General features: G+C 37.9%; 1 protein-coding gene across 1 annotated transcript; it reads right to left on the bottom strand.

The window, feature by feature from the left end:
- Positions 1-762: 762 nt before the first annotated feature.
- LOC106640819 (uncharacterized) lies at positions 763-4,373 on the bottom strand. The gene is made up of 3 exons (XM_089596703.1): positions 3,748-4,373; positions 3,549-3,615; positions 763-3,138 (listed from the first exon to the last, which is right to left on the bottom strand). The coding sequence occupies exon 3, from the start codon at positions 2,975-2,977 to the stop codon at positions 1,235-1,237; it is 1,743 nt and encodes a 580-aa protein (XP_089452829.1). The 5' UTR covers positions 2,978-3,138; positions 3,549-3,615; positions 3,748-4,373; the 3' UTR covers positions 763-1,234.
- Between the last annotated feature and the right edge of the window lie 12,684 nt (positions 4,374-17,057).

Here is a 17,057-nt window from a genome sequence, read left to right as displayed (position 1 = left end):
TACAGTCTAAAACAGCACGAACTGCACTGTAGTCACCAAAAACTTTTGTACTAACTTATCTACACTTTCCACTTAGCCTAATATTTTGATGTTTGAATCGTAATGTTCATACACATTTGGAACTGATAGCGATACATTAAACAAATACTACTAGCGCTCGATGAGCTGTACACTGCGTACTTCTTACACCGAAACAAATTTGTTACCACAAGATGGGTTTTGAAGCAACTATGGTTAATCATCGGTATTTCAAAAGTTCTAAACTATAGCCTCGTATGAGGTAGGACGTGCAAGGTCCAAACTTGGTAATATAATGGACCTGGAGAAAGCTATTTCGCAGTTGTGATGTGTCGCACTGTGAGCCGTTACAAATGTACGAGCTCGATGATTCATTGAACTTGGAAAGTACGAGTTAAGAACAGGGACGGATCGAGCAGTGAACTTTGGGGGGGGGGAGGGTGACAATAAAGAAAAAGGAAACTTTTACTGTATTTGTGAATATAAACAGTACTCAACTTGACACGTAGTTGTTGGGTATCGTAAATTAACCATGAGAATTAATACTTTACGGAGCAATATATAATTTCGCTCAAATATATGAAGTTTAATGAATTAAACCAACTTCTTCAATTTTGTTTACCATTTTACTTTAATTATCTCTCAAAACAAAATATTAGCTGTATTCTTTTTTCCTTGCTTGATTTTCCAACGTTAAATTACAACGTATTAACGGACCAACAATTAACTTAACTTATCAAAAAATTAAAATTACTTATCTTAAAAAACTGTATATCTTTAATTTACTTTAGATTTTAAAAAAATCAAGTAAAAAAAATTGAGTTTCATGAATTTTCCGTACAAATAAAAAGCCTCAATATAAAGCACCTAATTTAAAATATTAGTAGCTAATAATTCTCAGATAGTCGAAGTATTGTAGATTTTTATTATACATTTCTTCTTAAATAGAACAATTTTTAAGGTTTTATGCAGGGGCAGACTTTTTTTAACACAAATTCTTCAATCGTAACCAAAAAACTATACTATAACAGCAACTTATCCTTTTATATAAGCAAGATAAAATGCGACTAAATAAGAGTATAACATACGATAGTTAGGTCTCCGTATACATTTTCAATGCAGATCATTAAATGAATATGATGACAAAGCGGAATATTTATCGTTAATTACATCCATTAAGTTGATTCCAAAATCTTAAATAAGTATATCAGATTTATCAGTTTGTATGAATACGAGTATGCATTTTTAGATTAACTATTCGAGAATACGATTTGCCGCAGATTTTACATTCGTATGGCTTATTACCTGTATGAACACGAATGTGGATTATTAACTGATGTTTGGTAGAACAAGACTTACCACAATCGTTGCATTTAAAGGGTCGCTCGCCTGTATGTACACGATTATGCCTTTGCAAAAGGAAATTACTAATGAAAGATTTTCCGCAGACGTTACATTTATGTGGTTTTTCGGTATCATGATTGCGAGAATGTACTTTTAGATCACTCATTCTAACAAAAGCGTTGCCACAGATTTCACATTTATATGGTTTTTTTCCTGAATGGTTATGTATGTGCTTATATAGACTGCTTAATTGAGTATAAGATTTGTCGCAGATTTTACATTTATGTGGTTTTTCGCCTGTATGGGTACGAATGTGTATTTTTAAATGAGTTGATTGAAGAAAAGATTTGTCGCAAATTTTACATTTATGTGGTTTTTCACCTGTATGTATACGAGTGTGTGTTTTTAGATGAGTTGATTGATAAAAAGATTGGTCGCAAATTTCACATTTATATGGTTTCTCGCCTGTATGGATAAGAGTGTGTGTTTTTAAATGAGTTGATTGATAAAAAGATTGGTCGCAAATTTCACATTTATATGGCTTTTCGCCTGTATGGATACGAGTATGCATTTTCAACCGACTAAACTGAGTATAAGATTTGTCGCAGATTTCACATTTATGTGGTTTTTCGACTGCATGGGTCTGCAAGTGCCTTTTTAGAGAACTAGATCGAACAAATGATTTGCTACAGATCTTACATATATGTGGCTTTTCGCCTGTGTGGTTACGAATGTGCATTTTCAGATGAATTAATTGAGCAAAAGATTTGTCGCAGGTTTCACATTTATATGGCTTTTCGCCTGTGTGAACAGTACCATGCCTTTTTAAAACAGATGCGTCACCAAAAGATTTGCCGCAAATTTCACATTTATATGGCTTTTCGCCTGTGTGGTTATAAAAGTGAATTTTCAGATTATTTAATTGAGCAAAGTATTTGTTGCAGATATCACATTTATATGGCTTTTCGCCTGTGTGAACAGTACCATGCCTTTTCAAAATAGATAAGTTACTGAAAGATTTGCCGCAAATTTCACATTTATATGGCTTTTCGCCTGTGTGGTTATAAATGTGCATTTTCATATTATTGAATTGAGCAAAAGATTTGTTGCAGATATCACATTTATATGGCTTTTCGCCTGTGTGGTTATAAATGTGCATTTTCATATTATTGAATTGAGCAAAAGATTTGTTGCAAATATCACATTTATATGGCTTTTCGCCTGTGTGAACAATACCGTGCCTTTTGAAAACAGATGAGTCACCGAAAGATTTTCCACAAATTTTACATTCATATGGCTTTTCGCCTGTGTGGTTATAAATGTGCATTTTCAGATTATATAATTGAGCAAAAGATTTGTTGCAGATATCACATTTATATGGCTTTTCGCCTGTGTGAACAATACCGTGCCTTTTCAAAACAGATAAGTCACCGAAAGATTTGCCACAAATTTCACATTTATATGGCTTTTCTTGTATAGGGATACAATTGTGTAATTTAAGGGAAGATTTGTAAGCAAAACTTACACTGCAGATTTTACATGCAAATTCCTTTGGACTTGAAGGCGGCTTTTCACTTACACAGCGTCGTTCATGTTTCTTCTTATCAACCTCCATTGCAGATGTTATTTCCAAATATTTCCAGCAAGTGTTTATCAAGACTTCAGAAAATGCTATGGTGATACCAACACAGCGATTGTTGCGTTTAGGTGGTAAACTTTTACACAAAATTTTTTTTTACATAGAAGAAAGTTGCTATTCTTCACGTGACACAACGACTGGAAAAAAAATAATAAAATGAATTTCACGTTGACAAGAAGCGAAACAATTTTTACATTAACAGTCAAAAGATCTAGTGGTAGTTTTCGTCACATGAGTGCCATCGTCACCTGGGCCATGCCTATGGCCCCGAGGGAGTCTTAAATAGCTATGCTTTTGTTTCCATAGATAGAGTAACAAACGTGACGAAACACCTCAAAAGCAAGAGAAAGTAGTAGAGAAAATTTTACTGTTAACATGAACGTTTTTGTTAACTGTTGTTGAATCCAATTATTTTTATAAAACTAAAATATTTAATAATTTGATGCAGGAAAATCAAATCTATTATATGCAATAGATTGTTTGACTTAGTTCCAACACATTATTTTAGTCTTTTTTGTCTCCAAAAAGGTACTTGAATAAAACTCACCTGCGTTTTTTTAAGTTAATCGCGATACGTTGTCTCTTATTCCTCCAAGTAACATCCAGTGATATTTCTACAAAAATTATTAAAATCTCTTACTGTAATACTTAGAAATACACTTTATCAACGCAATCATTTTACTCTAGAGCTTTTGTCACTTCTAATATTAATCGTAACAATAAAAGTGTATTTCCCTTGAACTTACAATTTTTATTTGCAAACATCCAACTTTCAACTGTAGTCTTCTTCTAGAGCAGCAAAATGAAGATTTTCGACTCCATTTGTATCACATACAGTTATGGATATAAGCAGGTTACAGTCTAAAACAGCACGAACTGCACTGTAGTCACCAAAAACTTTTGTACTAACTTATCTACACTTTCCACTTAGCCTAATATTTTGATGTTTGAATCGTAATGTTCATACACATTTGGAACTGATAGCGATACATTAAACAAATACTACTAGCGCTCGATGAGCTGTACACTGCGTACTTCTTACACCGAAACAAATTTGTTACCACAAGATGGGTTTTGAAGCAACTATGGTTAATCATCGGTATTTCAAAAGTTCTAAACTATAGCCTCGTATGAGGTAGGACGTGCAAGGTCCAAACTTGGTAATATAATGGACCTGGAGAAAGCTATTTCGCAGTTGTGATGTGTCGCACTGTGAGCCGTTACAAATGTACGAGCTCGATGATTCATTGAACTTGGAAAGTACGAGTTAAGAACAGGGACGGATCGAGCAGTGAACTTTGGGGGGGGGGGAGGGTGACAATAAAGAAAAAGGAAACTTTTACTGTATTTGTGAATATAAACAGTACTCAACTTGACACGTAGTTGTTGGGTATCGTAAATTAACCATGAGAATTAATACTTTACGGAGCAATATATAATTTCGCTCAAATATATGAAGTTTAATGAATTAAACCAACTTCTTCAATTTTGTTTACCATTTTACTTTAATTATCACTCAAAACAAAATATTAGCTGTATTCTTTTTTTCCTGCTTGATTTTTCAACGTTAAATTACAACGTATCAACAAACCAACAAATAATTTAACTTATCAAAAAATCAAAACTACTTATCTTAAAAAATTGTATATCTTTAATTTACTTTAGATTTTAAAAAAATTAAGTAAAAAAAATAGAGTTTCATAAATTTTTCGTACAAATAAAAAGCCCCAATATACAGCACCTAATTTAAAATATCAGTAGCTAATAATTCTCAGCTAGTCGAAGTACTGTAGATTTTTTTTTAATATTTCGTCTCAAATAAAATAATTTTAAAAGCTGAATGCAGGGGCAGACATATTTTTTCAATATACATTCTAAAATTTTACCTAACAAACCACACTATTACTGCAACTTTTTTTTTTCCAAGCAAGACTAAATACAACTCAATAAAAATATAGCATGTGATAGTTCAGTTTATATATACAGCATCTAGATTGATGTTACTGTCAATTTCTATAGATTCTAACGTATTTCACATGTAAAACTTTTCTTGCAATTACCAAATAATTAAAAATAATGAGTGAAACTCCTTGTCGATTTAAGTTACGTACTTTTGCATCATTTATATTATCAAAAATAATCTTGCGTGAAATTCTTAACTAAGCTATTGCTTAGAATCTGATTACAGCATTATAACGTTGAAAAAAAAAAAAAATGATTGATCGTCACCGATACGTTTTCGTGTCTCCATACAAATAGTCGAGCTTAAAAACAAAGTCCCAACTTCAAAATGATTCACGAGTGGTAAAAACATCCTTTCATGGCTGAAAGCAGCGTTATGCATATTGACGGGTACTTGGACGCAAAGCAGCGCCTCTCGACGAAATGGATGGCACGAGACTTGCGGGATCCGCACAACCCCTGCGCGATTTATTTATTAAATCACACCCGTCCAAACAGTGATGGGCTCTTATCGCGATTTGCATATTGACTATGTTGAAGGAGGAGATGGTGGGGGGTTGAACAGGAGTCCCGGTGGAACTCTCGTGTGTTACATACACAGTGACAGCATAATCCATACACATGGGATATCGGCACCAGGGTTTTCTCTTGCTGTTTAAAACCAAATCTGTTTTTGATGCAACAACGCCTTTTGGATATTTTCTTACGGGACTTTTACTTCATTGGAATCCGATACTTCAGGTTCATTTATTATCGGGTATCTTTGAATCTTTTCTTCCGATGATGCATAACGTTAAGTTTCAGGCGCTGAGACTCATTTTTTATTCAAAAAGGTGAGCCGTTATTATTTTACAATTTTCTTGTTTTACCATTCAGTAGGGGATAGAGCGTTTGAGGAAAAAAGGAAAAAATCGTTTTTTAAATTCTTAGTTGAATAAGTAATATCATTTCCGTTTTTTCGATCAATATGTTGAGTTTTACGGGAATGATGAAGCCAGAAATTTCTGCTGTAAAGAAGTGAAGTTTTATGGATGTATTCAAGGAACATCTATTTTTAAGTAGATGCTGAGAGAAAAGAGTAAAACAGTACAATTATTCTCATGTACGGCCCGCAGACTTTCGAGTTTTCCGATAAAAAATTTTTTAGGGTGACCTTTTAAAAAAATTTATTACAATTAACAGTATACTGATTGAGTTGAAATTTTATCTTGCCAAGGTACGAATAATTCAGTGTAATAATTGACGAAAGATAGTTTCATGAGCTTTAAAATTTATACCATAAACCACATCATTAATTTTACACCCATTTCTGTATAATGAACTGTACGATAATGAGGCCCTATGCAGATAAAACTTTGACATTACCTAAATACATTAATAATCCTAATAAAGTTGGTAATAAATCCATACTATTGATGTATTTAAGCGATGGAAAAAAAAAAAATTGAGCCTACAAGACTCCACGTTTATCCTTCAAAATGCTTCGGTCCAACCTGAAAATTAGAATATTTTAAGCAAGAAAACAAAACAATTCTCTAGTCGTTTCATACAATGAACAGACACTATTTGCCCTGAAACATTACCATAACACGTTGCACCGACTTCATATTCATACACAACAAGAAGAAGTAGTTTAAAAACGTCTCGTATTTGTTCCAGGGTATTATTTATTAGGCGATAACTCATCTCCCGATTCTCACTCGAGATTCATTGTAAGTCTCGGATCGTACCGAAAATAACGAGCTAACATAAAAAATAGTACCGTAATGGTTTCTACATCCTAGTCACGATAGTTTCACCAAACTTCATCTCGACGATCCGTCACTGCTCTTCATTCACGCGTGGCTAGGAAACACATACGATGCCTCGTTTCTCTCCATACCAAAGACGAATATAATAATAATAACACTCTCGCATCAGTGTGGAATCGGGACTCTGCTATAATAGCATCTCATCTTTTTTTCTCCCCTCTAACGCGACCAAAGAACTTTTTCCATCGCTCGCACTATTTGTAGGTATACGTCCCAAAAGACGGCCATATCGTGAACCCCTTCCGTGGATTTATCGCCAGACGAGACGCTAAAAGTAAAAAAATCCGCGAGTCGTTGATAAAAGAAAAGAGCAAGAAGGAAACTCTTGTGCTCTCGTATACCCTCCGAATCGGAAACAAAAAGGACGACGTGCACACAATAATCCTCTTTATGCCCGGGTGGCTATAAAATCAGCTCCTCCGAGCACTATTATTCTCCAGATTTTTTGCGTCCACGCACTAATACGTGGACACCCTCGGACTTTACAATATCATTTTTTCACGTATGTGCCGCGGCTCCTCTTGTCCGGGCGCACACTTGTGTGTACAAACGATGCGCGTACAGCCGAAGCCGAAGACGAGAGGCGGAAAACGCGTCGCGGGGTTTTTGCTTATGCAACCGTATATAGTCGTCGGTAATGGGGTAAAAGAAGGGAAAAGGTGTGCGCACGCTATGTACATGCGTATAGGTACGTTGTACCCTGCATGTGAATACACTTGAGCTGCGAGAGAGAAGGCACAATGGACTCTGGCCAAGCATATAGCGGCGAGTCGCCTTTGATAATCGGGGATTCTTTTTGAAAAGGGGGTGGTGGTCAAACTATATATAGAACAAAATACATGCACTTGGCGCCTTTAAGGAAGAACCCCCCCCCCCCCCACTGGATACTGGGACAACGAATAGTGACAGAGCACATCCGACACTTACAATGCCGGATATTGAGAGACTTAATGACGTATGAAATTCTTTAAATTATCCAGACACGAAAATCGATTAAAATTAGTTATCTTTATGCATGATGACATTTAGAAGGACCCCATAACGCTTTGACCCGACAGAGAAATTCTTCAAAGTATAGGCTATCGTCTTTAATTTTAAACGCTTTTTGTAATTGCTCCTTTACGGTCTTCTAAATTGTTACAAGAATCGTTGTGGATGGGTCAAAAAGATGTAGTAAAAGTAAGTATTGATTGAATAATCAAGTTCTCAGCTCATGGCATCGAAATGGCTCCGAAACTTTGATCAAAATCTCCTACAGTAATTGTTAATAGTTTGTAATCTATTCTAATTCTAAGGTAAAATTCCCTCTTGTGTCCCATGCAGGTTTGTATAAATACTCACACGACTCATACCTCGCTCGATCGTAGTACCCGCAATAGCGTTCAACTGCTCTGTTGTTGCCAAAGGGAGAATCGCTGCACCCGTACCATACCTCAGGTCGTAGTTATTTTTTCGTATACCGGCATTAAACGCGTCGATTCTCCTTTTTCGTGGGTCCCGCACGCGAGAGCCGCCTCCTCGGCGAGGTAATTTTATCGGGCGTCGGGAGAAAGAATGCATCTTTCACGTCGCGTGTTTGCATTATGTATAAATAAACAAGCTCGGCCGAAGATCGCTGCACTCGTAAATTACACGCTGGGCAAGCGCTAGAGAGCGCGGGTGGGGGTAAGGCGAGGGGGTTCCGGGGTACGGCGAAACGATGAGGAGTTGTATGCGTTAAGGCCGAGCGCCCGATGAATTATGTCGGGCGATTCATTTGACTTCGGCCCTTCGCGCCGGATCGCGACGACGAGGTACGATCTGAGCCGAATTGATTTCATACTGCGTGCCGTAATTGAATTTTCGGGCCCCGCGATTGTTTAACGTATAGAATACGAGGGATCCCGATGACGTTTTTTTCTTTGCTTGGTGTACTTACATACCTCTTTCGATCGAGCTTTCAAGGTGTCCGATGATCGGCAGATTATCATTAATTGTTTCGAGGCTGAATATTGCTTAGGATGTTTTACCTGTGCGCGATTGATAGGAATAAAAGTTGATCAAAAACAAATGCATGGACAAAGTAGTATCTACGAATAATGATTGATGTTGTATAATTTTTTTACGGTGAGTTATGTCAATCAGAAAAACAATCCGGTTGAGCGTCCGCTTCTTTTGAGGGAAGAGTCTTTCATTGCGTTTGTTTCTGCTCAGCTGTTATGACTGACTCAACAGTGGAATGATTATCAGTTTTGTCATATTTCAAGAGCTATCAATAATTTTACCAAAAATATTTGTTTCTTTTCATTGTGCGATGCAATAGATGACAGCAAACGGACACTTCGTGAGATATGTTAGTACGACCTGTTGCAGGTGGCCATTTTCTGCTTTTTTTTCCATAGTTTTGAACTTGACAAGAAATTTTGCGTTGATTCATCAATATTTTTCCACCGTTAGGTCCTGGACAAACATTACGAGCCCAACTGTGGACTCAAATACATAACCATACCAAACAACTGTATACAAAACTCCAAAGCCACAGATTTATCGTAATAATCACTTTTGAAATGAAAGCAGACACCCGATGAGCAAAAACGTACAAAAAATTATTCTTATACTCGATCATTACGATTCATCGAGAGCGCATTGACTGTACCAGCAGAGATGACAAAAGAAGAAGCATCAGAAGAAGCTAATTGTGCGGGCATATGTGAGATTCTGCGAGCCTGGGTCGATTGCGCCTGTGTCTCGCCTCCCGACGGCTATTAACGTCTATATTCTCTTGTTTCCGGTCGCCTCCCGCTTTTTTTACGCCACCCCCTCCCCCCCTCGTAACAGCTGGCTGTATATCTGCTCATTCTCCTCCTACTCTCGCCACCTCCTCCACTTGTGACTTTAACTTAGCTGCCACGTAGAGGCGATTTTTTTGTCGCCCCCTCGTGCTTTTGTCGAGGGGCCGCCGGTACATGCAGCCGCTCGCTTGTTCTCTCCTTTCTGCAGCTATTGTGCACATTCATCAGCACATTCATTCATCCAGAAGCTATTGTCTCTCTTTTTTTCTCGCTCGTTCGTACAGACCATCCTCACTTAAGGTCTCCCCCCCCACCCTCTGACTATCCCTTCCGACGTCGCCCTCGTAAAGGTTTTATCTCTCTGTCTCGGGCACGAATTTACATCTTCTTTTTGTTCCGGTTCTTACGGACTCTTTTTCGGCGTGGGAGTGCGTGCGACACGGAGATATGTATTGCCTCAAAATATAGATGATAGATGGTCAATGTCCAGATATTTGATCATTAAATACATCTACGTGTACCAATGTGCCTAACAAGTGAGTGATCGACTTTAAAAAAGCAAAACAGAATTTTATTGATTCATAGTCCACTAATTTTGGATTAAAATTTGTTTTCAATGTCCTTAATGGACCATTCATGCATTGTTGTACACTTATAACTCTAATCCCTCCCAACTCTCAAGAAGCCCTGTGAATCATCAATTTAATTATAATAACACACTAGATTACCCTGGTTTTTAAAGACAATAACTAATTGTATATCTTTATTTTGGTTACATTATGGATCTCATTGACTATTGTCAACATTGATATTGAAAGGCATTATTAAGTTTGTACAGCTTGAAAAAATGTGCATCGTAATATTTATAAACAGAAAATTTGCGTGACTCGTACAAAAATTTTATATCAATTATGGTACCAAAAAAAATATGTAGATGTTGATTTGAAACACGTAATTTTTATTCCTAGAATAAAAAATTAAGTGAGACTGAATTTGTTTTTTATTTATTTAGTACACGATGTACAAACATAACTGTATAATACTATCATTGATTGAACACAGCAAAGATTATGTGGTTGTGAAATGATTTTTGTGAAAAAAAAAAAAAAAAAATCACGTACACACAAGTACGAGCCAGAAAACAATCGATCAATGTTTCGACATAAAAATTGAATTACAGCTGTGGCAAAGGTGACGGCAGTAACAGCGAAGCGCCTTCCTCAAATCCTCCCCACCTAACGCGAGGGTGAGGGCTCACATTTGTCAGCAGGAGTGCCGAAACAATCGTATTTCCTGAGTGAACGGCGCACGAAAGCCCATGCAATATCGGCACGGATATTGTCTTGCGAAACACCGAGTTCCGGCGTGGAGCGTCTGGAGCTTCAATGCTTGGGGGACTTTACACTTTGCGGAACAGTCACGAAAATAAATACAATTACTTTTTCATTTAGGATCTAATAATGTTTGTTTTTATCTTTTACACCTGTGATTCACATGTTTCATAAATAACGTACGGTTATTTTTATTTTCCACAGCGACAATATTCATTTTTTGTTAACTCTCAAAACCATAGCTTAAACCAATACTTTGAAAAAATAACTATATCTGATGTATTAAGTCACAAGTATTTGAATTTTGCGAAAGCCATAAACTTCATCGACATAGAGAATCCAAAAGCCAAATATACACGTATGCAAGCAGTTTCTTTAAGATCCTGGAAATACAATCACGTCATGGAAACAATTTAAGTTCGATTTACAAAAACCCACACTGTTGACAACGAAAGATGATTGATGTACAAAATAGCGAGTTCTACTGCACTGATGGTCCTGGCAGGAGCTTGATTTTATTGAAGCTGCCGGATATTAGGTTGAATAAACAATATTAAATCTGCAAATGGGGTTTGCCTACCATCGTACGCATTTTTACTGTCTGTTGTAGCTGCTGCTTCGATTTACCGCACCAATTTCCTTTTTTTTCTCCATTCCTCTTTTTCTTACTTTTTTTTCGTATTCAATGACGAGTAGGAATAAAATTTATTCTTAAGATGATCTTGTTTTATTTTACTTTTAAAAATAGTAGCAAAGACAAAAGTGAGTTCTCAGTTTAAAGACAATTCCACAGAAACTATTAAAGGGTATATCGGTATTGTCTATATTTTTTTGGAGGTATCAAAATAATTTTTTTGTAATTTCTTGTAAAAAGTTTTAAAATGTTCTTGGTATGTCGAAAATATATGAAAAATTATTTTGTTAGACGATAGTGAAAGTAGGTTTAGTTACTAAGGAGAAATGAAATGAAAATTAATAAAATTGCCAGAAAAAATTAATACCAAATATCACCAAAAAATTGGAAGTGACAACAAGTCCTGATAGCAATAAAGATCCATTAAAAACGGGAATTGTGAAATAGTATATTTATTTACACGGATTGAAAAAAAACACGCACACGTGAATATCAGTTGTACTAAAACTGCGAACACATCGCCAAGAAAATCAATGTCGATTATAGCTGTGGCAAAGGTGACGGCAGTAATAGCAGCCTTTCCACAACCCTCCTCACTCATAGCGGAGGTAAGGGCTCACATTTGTCAGCAGAAGTACCGAAACAATCGTATTTCCTGAGTGAACGGCGCACCAAAGCCCATGTAATATCGGCACGGATATTGGCTCGCAAAGTACCGAGTTCCGGCGTGGGTTCAAGCTTCTGTAGCTTCCAGAGCTTTAATACTTGGGGAGCTTTACATTCTTACAAAATAGTATAACGGAAAAAAGGACTCGTATTATACTTTTGGTTGCTTAAAATTTTAAAAAACTTTACAGCTTTATAATAATACGTGCGATGATTTCCATAACATTTTGTAAGTTGAAATGTTTATTTTTCATTGATCTCTAAAGAATAATTACAGCCAATACTTAAATACGAAAAAATACTAATGCTAAATCTATTGTCTTTGCACTTCAGGAAAATTGAGTGCCAAAGTTATATCATTCATCCTTGCACAAAATAAAAATAATAATTACAGATGTGTCCTATTGGACCGAATAGAATATTTTCGGAATTTTTTTGAGACCACACATCGATTTGGCTACCCGATCAGATCCTCTTTCCCATTTTTAAAATTCCCGAGAACGTAAGAGCGGCGGGAGAGAATAAAAAAGACACAACCACTCAAAAGAAGCACCAAGGTGTACCTGAGCCGTAAGCCCATATTAGCCCCATGGCGCTCGCATGCCAACCTCATGCTATACGACAATCATAACTTCCTCGCATATGTATTTATGCTCGTATATAACAAAAAGTACCTACTCTATAAGTTTAATACGCGTGTACATACACGCACATGTACACGAGCAGCAAAGTATAAAGCAGCCGAGGCTTTAGCATTCAATCATATAGAAACGAAATCGACGATGCCCCTGCGCAATTCCTTATCGATATGCCACACCGCGTAGGTAGGCACGAGATTATCTCCGATTTTTCTTCCTCCCCCCGTTGCGAGTCGCTCGGGCGAGCGCGAAAATTAGCACCTCGCTCAAATGCGCGAGGAAAGGGGCCCTCTTTCCTCTCGTGTGTATGTGTGTGTTGCACTCCTCTTGGCGTGCCTGTGCGACGTTAAGGTGCGCGTTATGCGGCTCTCCGCGCGCGCACTTGTAATTTGAAACTGTACTTTGCTTTGATTTACAATGAAGAGTGTTAAGTGCGCGCTTCTCTCTCTCTCTTTCTCTCTCTCTCTCTCTCTCTCTCTCTCTGACGGCAGTTACTTATAATTAATTGACGTGCTATTACTGCCTTTGGAGTAATTGAATTTTATCGAGTAGCCGCTGCTCGAATGTTTTATAAGCGTGCCGGTGTGGCGGATCTTCTTTCCTACGCGTGTGTGTGCACATGTGCATTTACACATATATACGTGCGTTTGAAATGTAAGCCAAAGTAATTGCGCTGCCGACTTTTTCTCCAACTTGCCATTGAATAGTTATTGGGCTTTCTGTTATTTCAGCCACTTCGAGCCGCTTTTATGCGATTGTTATTCGCGAGTCAAGCGCTTTTACTAATTTTACTGCCCGATCGTGAATAACCATGTGCTTTTTGTCTTTTGCTACATTCAACTTCATTGAAAATCAATAGTTTTGTAGTCCTTACGTTACTGACTCTTTTTTATCACACCTTGTAGTTTTGTCATTAAAATCTCACAAAAAAAAAAATATGAGTGTGTCGTATTATTCGATCGGTAGTATACTTAATGCATGGTATTATGATAACGGTAAGAAAATTGATTATTATTGCCAAAAACCATGAAACTTTTCTTGCTGCTTTTATGAACGAAACAGTAAAGATAGAAAGTTGATATGGACGCCGATCCATCTTCAATATTGTAAAAGATACGCCCCACCAAGCAGTTGATGATACCCCCTGAGCCGAACTTGGTAAAATGTAAATCACCATCAAAATATCCACATGCTCGGAACGGGTTGAGCCACGGCATCCATTCGCAATCAAAGCGTCTCGATAGCTTTACGAGACGTATGTTGTTATGAGAGGCATTGAGACCTTCGCCGTTGCGAAACGATTACGGGGGTACGCGTTGCACAAAAAGCGATCCAAAGACGGTACCTAAGAAGGGGCCGAAATCGGCGCTCGCAAACAACAATGTATAAATCTAAAGGGACCGCGCAGCTGATGGTTGAATCGCGTTCAATTACCAATCGATACTCGGTAGGATCTCGTAACTCGTCTGCCGAGACACGTGTATACGCCACGTATAAGCACGCACACGCGAGACAGTTGGGGAAGAAAAAGAGGAAGGGCCCGTGGTTCGCTTGTTCTTGTGCGAGTGGTGACCTGGAGGTCCGGTAACGGGGCTCGCATGACTCTTGGCGTGCGTTCTCGTGCCCGCACACCTGCAGGAAAAAGAGAAGGGAACGCGAGAGACGACGAGGATGAAGGAGAGGAGAAGACGTGACGCGAAAGTGTATGGGAACACTGCTCTTGTGCACCCTACGTTTGTGGGGGAAAAAAAACTCGAAGAAGAAGAGAACGAGGGTAATCGGCACAACAGAGAAGTAGCAGCTTCTGTTCTCGAAATTGGCTCGAAGATGCCAATTTTGCTTGGGGAGAAACTGAAGAAAACCCACGGGCATAATTGCCTAAACGGACACCCGTGCTACTGACCATGTAGATGGACGATTATTCGTCAATGAGGTCGATCACGTGTGCGCCAAGACTGAGAGTAAGAAAGGCTTGGGGAGGAGGAATAAACAACCCAAAAAGCATTGAAAGTAAATAAGAAACGTGATTGCTTAGCTATAACGATGCGGTGCGGTTGGGAAGTGGGTATACGGTGAGAACAACGTGAGGATCCACCGTTGCTGAAAAGTTAACGAGGTCGGGCCGAACGAAAGTTCTACAATTACCATTAGTGGGGGAGGAGCTGGGTCCTGGACCCAACAAGGGCTCATGGCTCCCGAAATTTCCGATCGATCGTTCGACAAGCTTCCGAAACGAACGCAGGATTTTTAGTTTCACCCAAGGATTAATGGAACTTTTCAATTCTTCGATTCATTAGCTGGATGAGGAGGATTTCTTTTTTTTTTTAATTAATAAAAATCTCCCTCCTCGCATTAATGGCTCCTTCGTTGAGTATTCATGGAAAATTAAAGTGTGATTAATCGAATTCATTCGTCATCCAAGATTTTAATCGGTTTCACCGGAAGAAAAGCAAAAAACACGCGTCGAACGAATTTTTCAAGCTCGTTCGAGTACGTGCAAAATTAATTAAAATCCAATGGCACGAAAAAAAATGCAGATTATTAACTACTGTATCTTCTTGTTTTCTGGTTATCCGCTGGTGCTGTAATCCGTAATTTCGTACCAATATGCCGTGAGCGCGACATCCACTTTAGATTAATAATCCATCCGACCGATGCTTTTTCAACTTTAACGTGGTCTATGATTTAAAGGAAAATCTTAGCGATCAGTTTTGGCGTTGAGAATGTCCAAAAAGTTGAGTAATTACCGGATGTTATGAATCATGCTAATTTCTGAACATCAAAATTCGTAAATTAAGGCAAGCCCAAAGTATGGGATTTAAGTGCGGTTAACCCCCGAAATTAGTCGTGACGAGGAGCGGAAGGGAAAACCGGGGGGTTGAAGTGTAGCGGTTGGCATAATTATCAATGCGATTAGCGAGCGTCGAGCCAATGTTCCGTGGTATTAGAGGCAAGGACGCCAAAGCTATTATACGTAATATTGGGAAAGGAGAGAGAGAGAGAAAGAGAGAGAGAGAGAGAGACGTGCTGGAGGCGAAAGCTCGACTGGCTGAGATGAAGGAGCTCGAGAAATAAGGTGACGCAGGAGGTGACAAATAAGAGGAAACTAAGGAAGAGAGAGAGAGCGAGGCGTTGCGCCGAGACATTATGTTGCCATCCGTCTTGCAACAGGAGAAACAGTAACGCAGCTACGCTATAACGTGACGTGAGTGTTCCAGACAACCTAATTACATCACGGGACGTGGCTCACCCTACCCCGCCAACTCTGCCTTTCTCTCTCTCTCTTTCTTTCGCAAGCACGTCAACCTTCTTACATGGGGTCCTTACTGCACCGACCAATACGTACAGAGACGCCTTAAGCTGCGATGTAGTTCACATTTCCCGTACATAACTCGAGTAATTTAAGCATTTTCTCATTTTCGAGAAAATTTTGAAATCTCAAACATCTTTTGATGGACCCTTACGAATAAGGGAAAAACAGGGAAGTAAAACATTGTTTTTTGTTTTTTGTTTTAATGAGCTCAATTGTTTTGCAAAAAAAGTTAGGACTAGTATCTGAAATATTCGTTATCATAGAATGATTCAGTTTTTTAACAAGTTAGTTTTTGGTAAGAACTTACATAAAAAGGCGATTCGTGGATTTTTAGAACATTTTCAAATTAATTACTCCTTTGAGCTTATGTCCTTTTTTTTCTAATCTTAATTTTTGCATTATGAATTACTTTAACGACAAAAGTAAGCAAACATTTGTAACCCAGAAAGCAAGTTTTTTTTTTACCATTTCATATACTCCTATTATCTATAGAAGTGCCTTTAAGGGTCGACAAAAAACTTCAAAAAATGAATACGTAGTATTGGAAGTGAATGCCATTTCGGTTTCATGAATGCATATTGTGTACGTGAGAAAGATAAAACAAAAAAAAAAAGGCAAGATTTAGCTTCACTGCTAAGAATAGAAACGAAACAGAGATTCACCTCAATGGATACGACAAGTAAAAAATTCAAGTTTCCAAACAGCACAAAGTAGGACTCGAATACTCATATTGGGTCAATTCACATGGCGACTTATTAAATCCTTCAAAGGCGAATCCTCGCGCAGTCGAATAATCCTTCATCATTTATCGGTTCCGGACGGAAAAAGAAAAAAAAAAAAAAAAAATCATCCCCCTCATACACCCATTATACCCACCGTATGCACGTACATTCCATACACTATTAAATTTCAAGTCTGACTGCATACAGA

Source organism: Copidosoma floridanum, unplaced genomic scaffold, assembly GCF_036245765.1.
Source record: "Copidosoma floridanum isolate Cflo_tuat_1 unplaced genomic scaffold, Cflo_Japanese_pri ptg000030l, whole genome shotgun sequence".
Lineage (NCBI taxonomy): Eukaryota > Metazoa > Arthropoda > Insecta > Hymenoptera > Encyrtidae > Copidosoma > Copidosoma floridanum.
This window is presented reverse-complemented; position numbering and strand designations above follow the sequence as displayed.